Here is a 16,122-nt window from a genome sequence, read left to right on the forward strand (position 1 = left end):
ATGGATAAGTCGTCTGCTATAATAAAGTCCCATTCAGGAAAAATGAAGAGAAACAGAGGAAAATAAAGTGTGTAGTTGAGTGGGATTGTGGTGAAAACATTATCTTGCATATTAAACTGTTTAAATTTCCAGTTTTAAGACTTTTCCCCCTCAGTCCCTTTAATCTGAAGCTCTAGTGTTCAGTCTTGAAGACTTTATATTGAGTCTATCTCTCATCCATCCCTCTTACGCTCACTTACATTTCCACTTTCATTTCTGGGGCTGTGATTGGATAATCAGCTGTCTCATCAGCGGTACTCATCTAACCAATGGCATGGCGTTCCTCCGTCATTATCAGCCTATCATCTCTCTGCTCCTCTTTTAAACATGATTCTTTCTCTGCCTTAGTTCCGACCTGGGATGTTTTGTACGCCCCTCCTCCTCCCCTTCACCGCCCATCTTCATAGATTCATCATCCATCCATTCTCATCAAGTCATCAGCTTCACCACCACCACCCGTGTCTGGACTCCATGTGGGGGATTCATTTGTTGTCATTTTCCAAACGCATCAACCACCCCATAGAGTCCAAGCGCCAAAGTGCTTCTGCCAAGTCACATTTCCATGTTATTCATTGTAATAAATCATTTTCTGTATTGACCTGTCTCTCCTGACTGATCTGAATTCACCGTGTATGAGTGGTTACTTTGGGTTCTGTGGAAAAAACACACCAAACCCCGAGCACTTTCTTGTATAATTTATATTGAAAACATGTTATAAACATGAGTTTCCCTTTATAAAACAGTTACCGGTGGTCATAATTACAACAGTGTCCTGATGATCAGTCATGCATCAATGCATCTTCATATCAAGTGCATAGTGGATTTTAAGTTATGCTGAATACCAGAGGGGGGGGGGGGGAGGGGGGTCATGAGCTGCTCAGAGGTCAGTTAGGCCGGTTGTCCATCTGTGAGCCTGACTGGTAGGACTGGATGTCCTCACCGATGAACTCTGACACTGTGGAGAGAAGAGAAGAGGAGAGACAGTCACAACCGTGTTTATCACTCCGTCCATTCATCCACCTCCAATACTCGACATCATGAAGTTAGTTCAGCTTACACACAGCTCAGATCAGCGTGGGATTCAGCCTCTCATTCACATTTATTGGTCGGAAAGAGAAATTCAATTCAAATCATCATCAAAGTTTTAAATTTGAATGCCCTGATTTAACCTTAAAGGGACATTTCAAAGGAACTGAACAGTGGAGCTGCTAAGGTAAGAAGCCACGATGAAAGTCCAATAAATAAATACTGACTTTGGCCATAAAACATTGTTTCAATACTTAAGTTGGTTAAATGTTTTGCATTATTGATTGGCATAGATGACAGATCTTCATCCCTATGCAGTCGATGCATCCGTCTGCTGTGTGGTTCTCTAGCATCAGACTGTTTCATAAAGACAAACTGTTCGCTGTAAATTTACTGTATTCAGAACTTGTGCTGAGGCGGAGGGACACAAAGTGAAAAATTCCCTTAAATAAACCTTAAAGTCAAAGTAAAGAATGTAAATATCTCAGCAGTAGTTACTGATGTTTCTGGCTTACTCTCACCTGTTGAGGTACGAGTAAGGACTCGGCAGATTGTTCACATTAGGACTCTCATTTTATGGCAGTGGCATACAGTTAGGATTATTAATACTAATTCAGTAACAATAGACAAGAAACTTTAAAAATATGGAGAATTAATTCAGAAGCAATTTCTATCCAACCAGTCAGTTTATAATTCAACATTTTCCTCCCACTTATTTATCCATACTTGACATTTTTCTGTTGTTTTATTAGCAGGTAATTAAACTGATTGTGGTAAGTAAAAGTCCTCACCTTCCTCAAACGTGATGTGGTGCATAGATGTAGGGCTGGTGAACTCCAGAGGAAACTCCTGGATCTTGGCATCCCTCTCTCCCCCATGTCCTGTCCCCAGCACCCTTCCCTGGGGGTCCCAGCCGTCGTATTGGGAGTAGTGCGCTGGGCAGATGTCCTGATACGGGCTGAGGTTGGATGGCGGGGATGGACACACCTCCTGAGGATACGGGGAGTACTGGGGGTACGGGGAGGTCTGGAAGGGAGGCAGAGGGGAGGTGGAGATGGGACTGCCGGTTGGAAACGGGCTGAGGGAGGAGGAGTGGGAGGGAGAAGGTGAGGAGGACAGGTAAGGTGAGTCCAGCCACGGTGAAGGGGAGGGGGAGGGAGGCTGCGGGCCGCGGGGGTACAAGGGAGGAAGGAGCTCGGTGAAGCCCAGCTCCAGGTTCTCGAAGCTGGGGTGACGTTCAGAGAGAGACGCCCTGGACCCGCCGGGATCCTCCAGCACAGAGTCTGGTTTCGAGCAGTAGTCGTCATGGTAACTCATCGATGGGCAGGGGGGTGAGTAGGTGGAGGGGTAGGGGGGTAGGTGGAATCCCAGGCCTCGATCATCACCCATGGGGTCGCCTCTCATGTGGAAGCCCCGATCCATCCTGGTTTGATCCCCCACGGGACACACAGACCCCCCCTGCAGCGGAAGAGCAGAGGGCCGGGACAGCAGGGGGTCCTCCTCTTTAAACATAACTGTGAGACAAAAACAACACATTCCAATTAATAAGTGAGAATTATTTATATTAAAATATCCTTCCCATTAATTATTTAAATATGGCTGGTCATTTTTTATTATTTTTTTTTGCCTTTTCAGCAAAGAAAAAAATATATGTATGTTTTCTCTGAAAAAAACAAAACAATTTTTAATCAAACATATTTGATAAATGTATCTTTTTTTGTCATTTAAAAATTGGGTTGGCAGAATTAGTTTTCATTAATAAAAGGAGAGTTTGCTGAGGAACTATTAATTTAGATTTGTTGATGGGGGGGGGGGTTGTCTTCTGTGTCCGTCAAAAGAAAGTCTCATTGTGAATTAGTACCACAATAATTGAGGGACATTCAGAGTTATATTTAAATGTATTTGTATTGAAGGAAATCATGAAGTATTTTATACATTTGGTGTTTTTATACTAATTGTTTTTTTTTTGTAGTATTTCGAACTTCAAAGAAAATCTCTCCTTCATGTGTCTCCCTCTAAGAAGACCGCTAACACCGTCGTGAAATGTAAACACACTAACTTAACAAAACCTGAGAAAGAGAAGAAATAAACTGGAGTGAATCGGAGGAGAGGGGACACTCACTGGGCAGATACTTGAAGCAGTGAGTGCTGCTCCTTTTCCTCTTCCCGTTGGAGACGTAAAGACTAACGGACACAGGTCGATTGACGGACAGGTCGCTGTAGGCGGGAACCCTCACACACAACAGACCCTAGAAGGAAAAAAGAGATGCAGATTTTGAATGCTCCAAATTGGAGGACAATCTCTACATGCTTGACCAGAACTGACATTTTAATTTTGAAATTATTACATGTGCAACATTACCTCGTTGCTGTTGTCTCGGTCAACATGAGCCTCCTCCTCCCACTGCAATTTACCATCTGATTGATACAAAAATACAATTAAGTGTTGTTGTGTTTTTGCTTGCATACACATAGACACAATCAGCTGGTTGAATATGATGAATTGTAACTGCATCAAAGGTAAAGTGTTACATTTAAACCCGGTTGGTCCTGCTTTAGAAGTAGACGCGATCAGTGCTGGAAGAAGCAATGAAATCTTTATCCTGGTAAAGTTGTAATATTACTCCTAAATTTCCCGCTTTTCAAATCCTACCAAAAGTAAAAGTACTCAGAGAGAGGCAGAGGAGTGATTTTCAAAGCCCTGCATGTTTCAAACCATAAAGATAAAGATGTAAGAGTTGATCCTTTCTCAAACAATGATGTCTACTTGCCAGAATTTAATAAACCCTCCTCAAAATCCTCCTCCTCTTCTCTTTTTGTTAATTTTTTATCAACAAGTCTTTTGAGTCTTTTTTAAATGTATTACTTAGGACAGCTAAAGAGAGTCAGGAAATGTTGTGAGGAGAGAGCGAGGGATGACATGCAGGAAATGGCAGAGGGTTGGATTCAAACCCAGGACTACAGCCTCTGTACATGAGGTGTGCAACATAACCGCTGGGCTATCAGCGCCCCAAAAAAACCTACTGTAATTTGATCTAAAATCCTTTTGTAGTGTTATGAAGAATCCTGATACCTCTGACCACAGCTTAAGCCTGTTTCACAACGCAGTGTTTTTAACAAAAAAATCTTGTACAATTTCATGATGTAATAACACTGCTGCTATTTTCAGCCTCCTCTATTTGGTTTTTGCAGATTAAACAGACAAAACGACTTTTGTCCCCCATCTCATTTCTGAAAGTTTTCAAGCGCTTAATTGAAACGGGGATCCTACGGAGAACATCAGTGACCTCAGATCATTTTAAGTGTCCTCTGCAGGCCCTTACCTGTCCCTCTCTCCATGAAAAGGACTCTGGAGATTGGCAGGTAGTTGTTGCCGCTCAGCAGAAGCTCCTCCCCTCCCTCCACAGAGCAGGACGTAAGACTGACAGACTCGATGACGGGCAGCTCCTGAGCCGATCGCTGGGCTGAAACGAGGAGAGACGGACAACTAAGACCTTTACTTTGACTCTGAGGGTTCAAGTACCTCTAGAATATATAAACAGAGTTAAAGGCTTGATAAAAGGTTGTTCAAGAAAACAACCTGCAGATTTTTAGGCCCTTCACAAACAAAAACGTGCAACTGACAAGTTGACCCAAAAAAAGCTTCTCTGGTATTTTTGTATAGAAGGCGACCTTAAGGGGCTCATGTTTGAATTGATTTTTTATTCTAATGCCTTAATGATGTTGTTAATGTTCTGTTTTTTATCTGGGTAAAGCATTTTGAGTTTCTCCATGTTAGATGAGGCTCTATAACTAAACCTGCCTTGCTTATTTTAAAGGAAAATGTGGGAAGCAGGTCAAAAGCTCACAAATATACAGTCGCTTTAATAACCTTCTATGTTATGCATCATGTAAAAAGGTGAAACTGCAGCTGAGCGGCTACTCACAGCATTCGATGGGCTGGGAGGCGACCTGCAGAGCCAGGACTCGACCAGGCGGGGCCACAGGAGGCGCTAGAGGGAGGTGGGTACGAAAAACCAGCCGTACACGCGTGTTCTTACGTCCAACGTCCGTCTCTCCTTTTCTTAGCTCGATGTCCGAGTTCCTCAGCTTCAGAATCCCAGCACAGTCGATGCTGCAAGACAAACATTTCTATTTCTATATTTCTATTTCTATACATCAAACAAGTCAAGTGTTGATCCACATGCTGCAACATCCTGATTCATATCGCTCTGTCAGCAGCTGCAATGCCTAAAAGCGATTTGATTTAGTCACAGTCTTAAATATTGATGTGGTTAAATTAATATCTATCAATATCCTCCCTCTCGAGTGTGAACCACAGCCTTGAAATTGAAGTAAAAGGTTGAAAAGCATTCACAAATATGAACAATTTTTTGTCAGGCTTTTGCACAAGAAGTTTCCCGTCCCTCTGTTACTCACAGTGCGGTCATGTTGTTCTCAGGGTTGAGGGGGATGTCGAGTATTTTGGTCCCCGCCTGGACGCTTTCATGACTAGCAGTGCCCACCATCTTGCCCGTCACCCTGAGAGGAAAAAGTTAAACCTGAATTTCTCACAGTTATGCTGTAACAAAAAACTCAGACTTTTTATTTTTGGGCTTTTTGTGCCTTTAATGGAGAGATAGGGCAGTGGATAGAATGAGAAATCAGGGAGAGAGAGAGAGTGGGGAATGACATGCGGTAAAAGAGCCACAGGCTGGATTCAAACCTGGGCCGCCCACTTGGAAGACTACGGCCTCCATACATGGGGCGCGCGCACTAACCACTGCGCCACCAGCGCCCCAAACTCAGACTTTTATATTAAAAATCTGCTCTAAAAACAATCCTACAAAAAAAGAAAACTACCTGCCTTTGTTTCTGTTTTTGTTCATTTAATGCATAGATTTAACAATTATCATTGTCTTATATCAAGCTCATCTAAAGCTGCCTTGAGAGTAACTGGTGTGGGACATTTCCTGGACCAGCTGGTGGTGGGTTACGCAATGGTTAAAGCCACAGCGGACAGTTTTCCTCGTCTTCAGCTGAACATCATCAACATGAACGTGAATGCCAGGAAATATGTTTCGATACAGGAATACACTTGAGTACCTGTGGATCTGATAGAAAGGATGTGGCCTGATCGATCGGTCGTCAGCTGTTCCAACGAAAACCTGAAGGGAGAGCGGCTTCCTCTCTGAGTATCCACACAGCTGCACAGACACACAGAGGGGGGGGGGGGGGGGGGGGGGGGATCAAACTGTGACCAGGCCACAACACAAAACTGAGACACAAAACACAACATTCACACCAAATCTTTGTCTCAGGATTTGTTAGAAATCCCATTTGATACGAAGGCAGTAGGAGCGTTTAGGATACTCTCACGTTAAACCTACAGAGGTAATAAAACATTTCCAGTATGTGCATCATTCCTAAAGACGCCGTTTAGCAATGGCTGCTCTTTCAGCAGGTTTTTTTTTTTTGCTCCACCTTGACGATAGGATGTCCTGACGGCGTAGCTTTGACGGCTCCTCTGCTCCCCTCCGTCTCGTAGTGCGCCCTGTGGTGTGGGCGGGGCTGCACATCGATGCGCAGCTCGTACTGGTCAAACTGGGACGGCAGCGGCCAGTCGAGAGGCGGCAGAGCACTGGACCTACAGGTGTGTTAAACCAGTAACATCAGTTTTACATTTAGATTTACTGGAGATTTATACATGAAACATTATAATCTATATATGAAGAGTGGAAGGAGTTGACCATATTTGGACAAGAAGTATTTTTTGCAGAGTCTCTGTGGCAGTGACTGTTTAATAGCATGTAGTCACACATATCAAGCTTAATGGTCGACTTTACTCCAAAGGGACCGTCATTTATTTAAGACCATTTATCTATATTTTTAATAATGGAGAAACTCTCTCTGGAAAGATATATACCCTTTGATGAATCATCTGTATTTAACTTTAAACAGTTTATTATTGCATCATTTCATAAAATTCAGTGGTGTGTATCCTTGCCTGAACAGAGGGCTGTGTGCGCTGGCTCGGGTCCTGCCCCAGGCTAAAGCAGGGGGCACAGAGAGGTAGTCCATGCCCACTGAAGGGGGCTCTCGTCTGGTCTGCTGTGTCTCAGTCAGCAGGCAGGGGGAGCCGTGTCCCGGAGCCTGCTCCTGATCCACCTCCCTGGGAGACAGCTGGAAGCCAAAACAAGGTCCAACACTTTCACTGTAAAGCAGACTCCTGAAAAGAGTTTGAATTCAATCATATTTACGCTTTTACCTGCTCCAACGACGTCTTCCGGGTTTTCTGCGGGATGCTGAGCTCACAGCTGCTGGGCGGAGCTTGGGACAGACTGATGGAGTCTCCGCCCTCCAGGTTGCATCCCTGCAGGTCGTCTGAGTAGCTCCCCCTCCGTGATGTACAGGGCGAGGCCAGGGGGGAGTTTCTACGCTTTTTACCTCCAGGAGAAGTCGGCCTTGAGGACGGCGAGAGCCCGAAATTGATGGCGGCCTCGTTCAGCTCCTCCTCCTCCACCAGCAGGGAGTCACAGCTGGAGGCGGGGCTCAGCCAGCCACGGGAGGAGGGGCTGGAGGCGGGGCTCGGGCTGAGGGAGCCGGGGCATCTGTCGCGGTAACTGAAGGGGTCCAGCAGGGGGAGGTAGAGGCGATCGCGGTCCCAGCCACCACCGCCACCACCCATGTCCCAGTAACTGGAAATGTTGGATGCCGGGTCGTCTTCAGGGGAAATAGTCGTTATCTGGATGCTGGGACACTCGACCACACGAGACTCTGAAACCTGGAGACAAGATGAAGAATGAAATACCGTTTTATCACCTTGAAGCAAGCAGCATTCCAAATATGTGCTCCTATCAGCTTCTCAGGTGTTCAGTAAGTATTCACAGATTTTCTCTCATTCATAATTGTAGTCGTGGGACGTAGGGGTGCAGAGGGTTCTGCAGCTAATAACATCAAATACGTTGACTTATCTCAGCAGCCACAGCTGTGACTGATGGCCAGTGTTATTCTGACTTAAAACTGACACTTTTTACATCTTTCTCAAACAAACTGAAGATTAAAAAAAGGTAAAAAGAAAGTGAATGACTTATGTTCAGACTTTTCACCCTTCAGGTCTAAATATAAACTTCCTGGATTTTTGGATCGTTTGTCTACTTTTAGTGGCAGATGTCTATTTCACCTGTGATTTTAATAGATCCTAAATACTTTTAAAGGTCACATATTATGCACAAGTACACTTTACCATGTTTTTCTAACACTAATATGTGTCTCTAGTCTGTCTACAAACCCCCCAATTTTGCCTGCTCCACTTTCCAGAAAATGTGTGCTCAAACAGGCCGTTTGGAGATTTTCCCTTCATGACATCACAAAGGGCAGTAGCCCCTCCCCCAGGTGGGTGACACTCCCACAGCTAGGTGTTTGTTCTGCCCTCTGAGTCTGCCCTCACAGTGTAAAACCATAGGGCATGGAGTGAGCAAGCCCAAGGCACATCCCCTTAAAGAGGGGGCGTGGTCAAACACGGCTCATTTACATATTTAAAGCTACAGACACAGAAACAGCCTGTTCTGAGCAGGGCTGAAATAGAGGCGTTTATAGACATGATCAAATACAGGATCAGAGTGGATTTAGAACAAGAAACTTCACACACATGTTTCAGGGAGCTCTGAGACTTGTAGGACATTATTTCCTCAACAGAGGGCTCAATAGACTGCTGCATTTTTTTAAGGTTTATTTTTGTACTTTTTATTATTTAGAGACAGGACAATTGATTAAGTCAGAAATCAGGGAGAGAGAGTGGGGAATGAAGGGAGCCGCATGTGGGATTTGAACCCGGGCCGCCCGCTTAGAGGACTATAGCCTCTGTACATAGGGCGTGCACACTAACCACTAATTTAATGGCACCCCAGACTGCTACACTTTTTGATTGTATTGCTATCCAGTTGTCTTACTTGGCATCAACTTTACTTGTGAAATCAAATATTAGGAGCTAAATCCCACAATGAAAGAGAGATTGTCCTCTGAGGACAAATGTAACACTGAAATAGAATCACTCTCAGCTGGTCTCAAGACATGTGAAGGTAAAATGAACACTTTGTTTTAGAGGGAGGGAAAACCACCAAGAACCCTTTTAAGTCATTTACAAAGGTCTGGTGTTGTACTCATTTACAACAAACGGTTGTTCATAGTATGAAAGTGTGATGAAAGTTTCCTAAACTTAAGGAGCAACTTACTCAAAAGATTCAAAGCTCACTTTCAAAAAAACACACATTTTAGTAACTTCAGCTGTTGAAACTTAAACACATGTCAGTGATAAAGTCAGTGGTTCAAAACGAATATGTTTTCAATGAAGTGAAATATGAAAAAGGTGCAAAAATGGCCATACCTCCGCAGACGGATTCTGAGGTTTGTAAACAAGCTGCTTCACCTGTACAGAGCGTGCCGGCAGGCTCTCGTAGGTCCCACTGAACTCTCGGACGGGGGCCCTTCGTGGTGGCGGGGAATGCATCCCAGCCCTCTGATTGGCCGATGGTGGGGGGCTGGGGATGCTGATTGAGTGTCCTGAATGATTGGCATCCAGGTGGTTATCTGTAACTGGTAAAACGGATAGGATCAATTCAGAGCATTGACATGCACATGATGGCAAAAGACTTAAGAAGAAGAAGATATCCTTTACCAATCCTGCGAGGGGAAATTCTATTTTACACTCTGTTGTTGAGACATGCTACACACACATGGGCTGAAATACACACACATGCACAAACAGGATCCTATAGACATGCACTTGTTTAGAGATATCAGATTTCTCTTTCTGCTAGAGTTTATCCAACATGGAAACAATTTACAGTTTATATTGGCTGATTTTTTCATATAATAATTTTCCCATTTCCCTTTCTTTCATGCACACTGTTATATCACATGTTGTGGCTTTTGGGTCATGCAACATGCATTCATTGAATCCCAAATGGCATTAATCTTTAGAAAATTGCTGTTCTTTAACAAGTGGCATGAGAAACACTCATTAGATGTCAATCAAACTTCTATGAACCCAATTTGTGGCAAGCAGAGATTCATTTTTCATTTTCAACATCCATAAATCATCCGTAACAGTTTAGTGATCTGAAATCGTTGCCATATGGAAAAGGCACACAACTGGAACTTTTCCTCTGAAGTGAAAGTGTTTATAGCATCTGAAGAATTTTATCCCCTTAACAGATAAAATAAACTTTAGCGAATTGGCCAACAGGGTAACCCATACACAGCCTTAACACGGTTGCAGGAACATACCATATAAATAATAAATAAATCAAAGGTCCGTGGCACACTGAAAATAAAAGTACTACATTTTATTGGGAGTGAACTGAAAAATATAATTACGTTATTCTCAGTGTGCCACAGACTTTTGATTTATTTTTAGATAAAGGAATGATACTTTAATTTTGCTTAACTTTAACTATCTGCTTTTTAAACATTGCTGTACATATTAAGATTAAGATTTACTTTATTGATCCTCACAAGGGGAAATTTCTGTTTTCACACTCTGTAAGTCATGCAACACACACATAGGCTGAAATACACACACATGCACAAACAGGATCCTATGGACATGCGCTAATGGAGGGATGTCAGGGTGACGGAGCAACCCACAGCGGGCGCTCCTGAGCTGGTGGTGGGGAGGGGGTTTGGTGCCTTGCTCAAGGGCATCTTGGCAGTGCTCAGGAAGTGATCTGGCACCTCTCCAGCTACCAGACCAACTTCCATAGTTGGTCCGCACCGGGGCTTGAGCCGGTGACCCTCCGGTTCCCAAACCAAGTCCCTACAGACTGAGCTACTGCTGCCCCGTTGTATATAAACAACCCAACTTCAGAAGGTCAACACTTTTTTAGTTTTAGTTTTTATATTCAGGTCCAATTACAGATTTTTTCCTCAAGTGTTTATAGGTTCTTGTTTAAATTACACATATTTTTATCCCTGCACAGGTTATGTACATTTGCTTGTATACGTCTATTTTTTAATTGCACAGTTTAAGTTTGTTTCATCTCGGGGTAGTCTTTAAATCTTTTTTTCGGGTTAATTGGGGGGGGGGGGGGGGGGGGCGTCGGTTTTGTGGTTTAATTTGTAACCAATGTTTCATGTCATGTACGTCTTTGTAACCTGCTCCTGGATGCTTTGAATTTCCCTCGGGATCAATAAAGTATCTATCTATCTTTAGGAAAAGCAAATTCACTTGCTAAGATTATTTTTTGTTACCATATACACATTGTGTAAAGTAGACAGTTAGCTTAGCTTAGCATAGAACTGGAAACAGGGTAAACAACAAGTGTGGCTTTTTTATTCTTTTTTTTTTGCTGACACATAATGGTTTCAGGAGTGGTTGTGTGCCATGTTTGCTCTTTCCTTCTATGCTAAGCTAAGCTACCTTAAAGGCTGGTTATAAACACATCATGTAGGTGCTGGGAGACACACAAACAGCAGAGAGAAGAAGATATGCCTCGACACTGGCTTGAATGCCACAAAGTGTTTTTTGTTGGGGCACCGGTAGCGTAGTGGTTAGTGAACCCCTTGTACCGCACCCCTTGTATGGAGGATACAGTTCTCATAAAGGATGGCCCGGGTTCGATTCCGACTTGCGGCTCTTTCCCGAATGTCCCTCCCCACTCTCTCTCTCTCCCTGATTTCTGACTCTCTCCACTGTCCTGTCTCTACAAGGCATAAAGAGTCCACTCACTGCCATCTCTCCATTAGTGCATGTCCATATGATCCTGTTTGTGCATGCTTGTGTGTGTGTTTCAGCCTGTGTGTGTGTTGCATGTCTCAATAACAGAGTGTAAAATTGAATTGGATTATTAAAGTATATCTTCTTAAAATGTTTCCATCTCTTTAGTCAGAACTCGAGCAGTAAAGGGTGAAGTGTGAACTGCAACCAAACATTAAGTTCTCTGCTGGCTCACTTATTCAGATGAATCGGGCCGTTTCTTGACATCTCCTGTTTTATTTCAGAAAAATTCTCAGCAAAACATTTCTGACATCACCGAACAATCATCCGAAAGATACCACAGTCAAGGCCACAGTCGTCACCACAGCATTTCACAAACGTGGAGTGGTCTGCCTGCACACGGAGCCAAACAGTAGTTACTCTGTAATGAGCGAGGGCTCCAGCTCATCATTGTTGCACTGAATGGCGGTGGGCCACACAGGCAATTTTTTTTGGGGCAACACACGGACACACAACGGCAACTGCCAGCAAATTAAGACTCGGGGTGAAAAACCTCTTCAAATGTTTCCTGGCAACAAAAAATATTTCCAAGTGATTAAAGCCGCAGCGCTGAGGCAACTTCTGCTGGAGGATTTTTCACATGAAACAATGATTTAGATGTTTGTGAGCGGACCAGCAGAGAAGTTTATGGGCCACAAAACGTACCTAACACTTATTGAACACTATAAAAACCGATTTCATGTGTGCGAGATCTAATATACTGTACTATTTTGTTCTGTGTCCTGAGCTGAACCTCTCACAGAAAAGTAACGTTTAAATCAGGGGTTTACAACCTGTGGATTGGGAACCCACATAGGGCCGCTAGCTGAACACCACGATAGAAAAGATTCCTGATGCACTTAATCCTTACTCCTTATTAGTTGAGTAAGGATCTCTTTGCCAGTTTAAAGAGCCCATATTCTGCCCTTTTTGGGGTTCGTATATTTAATCTACTACTAAAGTATGTTCACAATAGCTAAAGTTTGAAAAAAGTGTCTGTTTTCATGTACTGCCGCTCCATGCACCGGCTCGCTTCTGACTCTCTCTCTAAGGCTCTGAAGTGCCCACGTTCAGAGTCCCCAGTGTGCCAAGTCTGATCTGATTGGTCGGCCTGTCGGCTCTGCCGTAATTGGTCAGTCGCTCAGCCACTCTGGCTCCGAGAGCCGGGGAGCAAAAACATTAGCACCTTAGCACTACTGTGCTACCGCAGGCTACGGCATATCGTGGGCGTGCTACAGAAGTTAACGGGCGTGCAACATGAGCTGCTGGGCTTGCCACAACGAGCCAATGAGCTTAGATCAGTGATCTCACACTGACAAGATGTCACACTGTGAAATTTTTATCGACGGGGGCTAGAACCGAGCGTTACATGCAGCTAATGCTACAGCTAACAGGAGGACGTAGGAGAAGCTGTGTTTCCACGGACTTTGAATTTTTGCAAATAGATGTTCCTAAACATGCACAGGACACTTGGAAAACACACTAAAGAGCATATAAAACTAGAAAAAACATAATATGGGCCCTTTAAAACACATAACCACGATAAGCCCATAGCAACGTTTGGGTAAACGTAAAAAAAAAATATGTGACCAAACAATAAAATACTGTAAAAATATATTAATGAGCTAGGAAAGGTCCCACATTTTAATTGATCTTACAATTACAATGTAAGCCCCCCCAAAAAAGGCTTCTGAGGTTGAAGCCTATACTCGTCACTCGTTCATTGGATTTGGGGATTTTTAAGCAGGTGAAGTTTCCAGCAATGGGTTCACTCCACCAACTTGAGGTTTAACGTTAACATTTCATACCAGAAAATGTCACATATTGTTTTAGCATATACTGAGTACGATGTTTTCAATGCAGCGGGTTTTTACCAATGTTAACTGACAGTTTTTGAACACAATGACTTTTACATATTTTTGAAAAATCCTTAGTGTAAACCTCACCTGTTTAAATTATAACAATGCAAATGAAGGGTTTGGACTAGCGGTCTACTACGAGTCACCCTAGCTAACGTGAGTCACTGAAGTAAAACTCTTGGGTGTACTGGACGAAGAATATTGCCTGCTGCGCGGGTTATTATACTTAAATTGTGTCCAAGAAGTCTGTGTTCCTTTCATAAACGGTATCATTAATACTTAATTGCCAATGTTAGCACTAATTAGCAGGTATGTGTCTGCACTCACCGTTGCTGGCTTGTTAGCTATAGCTAATAAACCAGAAAATGAATGAGCCGTCGGATTGCATGACTTTAGTAAATCAGGGCTAACTTAGTGTTTCATGACCCCTGTCTTGTCTCCTCATCGACGGTCTTCACAAAAAAGGGCTAGCACTGAACAACTAGGAAGGCCAAAATGCTAATGGTTTCAAACCATTAGGTGACATCGAAGTGGCTCCTTTCCTCCCTTTAACACAGTAACTGGTTAAAACTGTAAAATACACCAAAACAGAGACCAGGGATTTGTTCTAGGCTACTTGTTTTCATGTTGTATCAGTAAAGAGTGGAGGACATGAATATGGCCACCAGGAGTGACACCAAAGTTTCATGAGGGCCAACAACACCCCCATGTAAAGGTAGGCCTTACATGCTCTGGGAATCTATCACGCTGCTTGATGAATTTGTTCTCCTGTTTCTCCTGCAATTTTACTTTCATACCTTGGGTGTGGTGGTAATACAACTGTGTATGCCAGTGTGGGCGGGAAACAACAGAGGGAGAGTGGATGTGAGGATACGAGGTGTGTGTGCAGGGAAAAATGAGGGAGATGGAGGTTGAGTGAGTGAAGGAGGGACGGAGGGAGGGAGGTGTGTGTGTGTGTGTGTGTGTGTGTGTGTGTGTGTGTGTGTGATGCGTGTTCAGTACACAGAGGTTGAGGTTCCTTCCCAGATGGCAGCTGTTAACTCTGCTCACACGCACAGCTGATTAGAAACACATTGAGTCTGAGGGCTGCACGCACACATGCACAAACACACAGATGCACTCACGCAATCAGGAGTACACTTAGACATGCACACAGGACAAACACACAACAACAATGTGCTCACATGCTTACGGATTGAGGCACGCACACACACACTGCAGTTACACACTTCATATGAGCACAGGCATGCACATGAAGGCTCGCATTAAAGCACATGCAACTTCTGATACACACACACACACACACACACACACACACACACACACACACACACACACACACAAACACGCACACGCACACGCACACACACACACACACACACACACACATACAGAGGTTCCCATGTGTTAAAGCGACTAGCCCTTTGTCCCTTTACTTCTTATGTTACACATTAAACCATCCAGTAAATGACTCTAACCCAAGCTGCTGCTGCTGTTGATGCTGTTGGAGGGCTCCAGGTGCAGCAGGGCTCCCTCACTCTCCTCCCCGGGAACGGAGCGTTCCGGATCGGCTACGCGCGCCGGGGATTGCCCCTGGCTCTGCCGGAGCGGAGGGTCCTCCTCAAACACCAACTTGAACTCGAACTCGCCTTCCTCCCAGCCCGAGCCCGGCGCGGCCCCCATCTCCCCCCGGATACAGATAGAGTGATACAATCTTATCCCTACAAGCGACTTTAATGTCCGTGAAACAGTTAAAAAAAAAAAAAAAAAGAACCGAGATATTCCCAAAACTTTGATCTGTTTCCTACGCGCGCGTCATTGCGCAAATCTTCCTCTTGATTCTGATGTATCTTCAGCAACTTTTTCCCCCGCGATGATTCCTTCTTCTCGCTCGGATGTTTGCAACTTTTTCAACTTTCATGCCTTGCGGTCCAGATCAAATCTTCGTCCATGAGATCTGACAGATTTTTTTTTTCCCGAAACATAACTCCCAGATTTAGTCCGCCTTTCATTCGAACTCCATCACTTTCCTGAAAACTTCCTATTCTTCGTCTTGTCCCCACTTCTTGTTGTTCCTCTTCTCCGTTCAAGATAGAGAGAGGAGGAGGGAAAAAAAAAAAAAAAGTTTATCAAATATTTTTGTCGTCCTTTACCCTTAATTGCCTTTGGGTGGGTTTCCCAGCTCCAGTTGGTCCGTTAGTCATCCCCCATAGGACCTTGGGCCTGTCAGTCATGAAACCCCTCTGCCCAACCTCCAGCCTCCCTCCTTTCCCCCCTCTCCCCTCTTCCTCACTCTCTCTGGAGGTTTCTCTTTCAGTCACTTCTTCACATAAACTCTCCACACCTAAACACATTTTAAACTCTGCACATCTGGCTTTTCTTTTCAGTTTTCATCTTATCTTGCATCATCCGCATCATTTCTTGTTTTTCTGTCCCTGAGGTGTATCAACCATATCAACCATG

General features: G+C 43.9%; 1 protein-coding gene across 2 annotated transcripts; it reads right to left on the reverse strand.

The window, feature by feature from the left end:
* Positions 1-719: 719 nt before the first annotated feature.
* nfatc4 (nuclear factor of activated T cells 4) lies at positions 720-15,888 on the reverse strand. Of its 2 annotated transcripts, none has more exons than XM_065953702.1 (13): positions 15,138-15,888; positions 9,431-9,639; positions 7,313-7,828; positions 7,052-7,227; positions 6,529-6,691; positions 6,151-6,251; positions 5,485-5,586; positions 4,992-5,179; positions 4,389-4,529; positions 3,428-3,483; positions 3,188-3,314; positions 1,857-2,579; positions 720-994 (listed from the first exon to the last, which is right to left on the reverse strand). In XM_065953702.1, the coding sequence occupies exons 1-13, from the start codon at positions 15,340-15,342 to the stop codon at positions 924-926; spliced, it is 2,778 nt and encodes a 925-aa protein (XP_065809774.1). In that variant the 5' UTR covers positions 15,343-15,888; the 3' UTR covers positions 720-923. The 2 variants fall into 2 exon arrangements, with proteins under 2 accessions (XP_065809774.1, XP_020507610.2); XM_020651954.3 differs by having other exon boundaries at positions 9,473-9,639; positions 15,138-15,885.
* Between the last annotated feature and the right edge of the window lie 234 nt (positions 15,889-16,122).

Source organism: Labrus bergylta, chromosome 4 (genome assembly GCF_963930695.1).
Source record: "Labrus bergylta chromosome 4, fLabBer1.1, whole genome shotgun sequence".
NCBI classification, from domain to species: domain Eukaryota; kingdom Metazoa; phylum Chordata; class Actinopteri; order Labriformes; family Labridae; genus Labrus; species Labrus bergylta.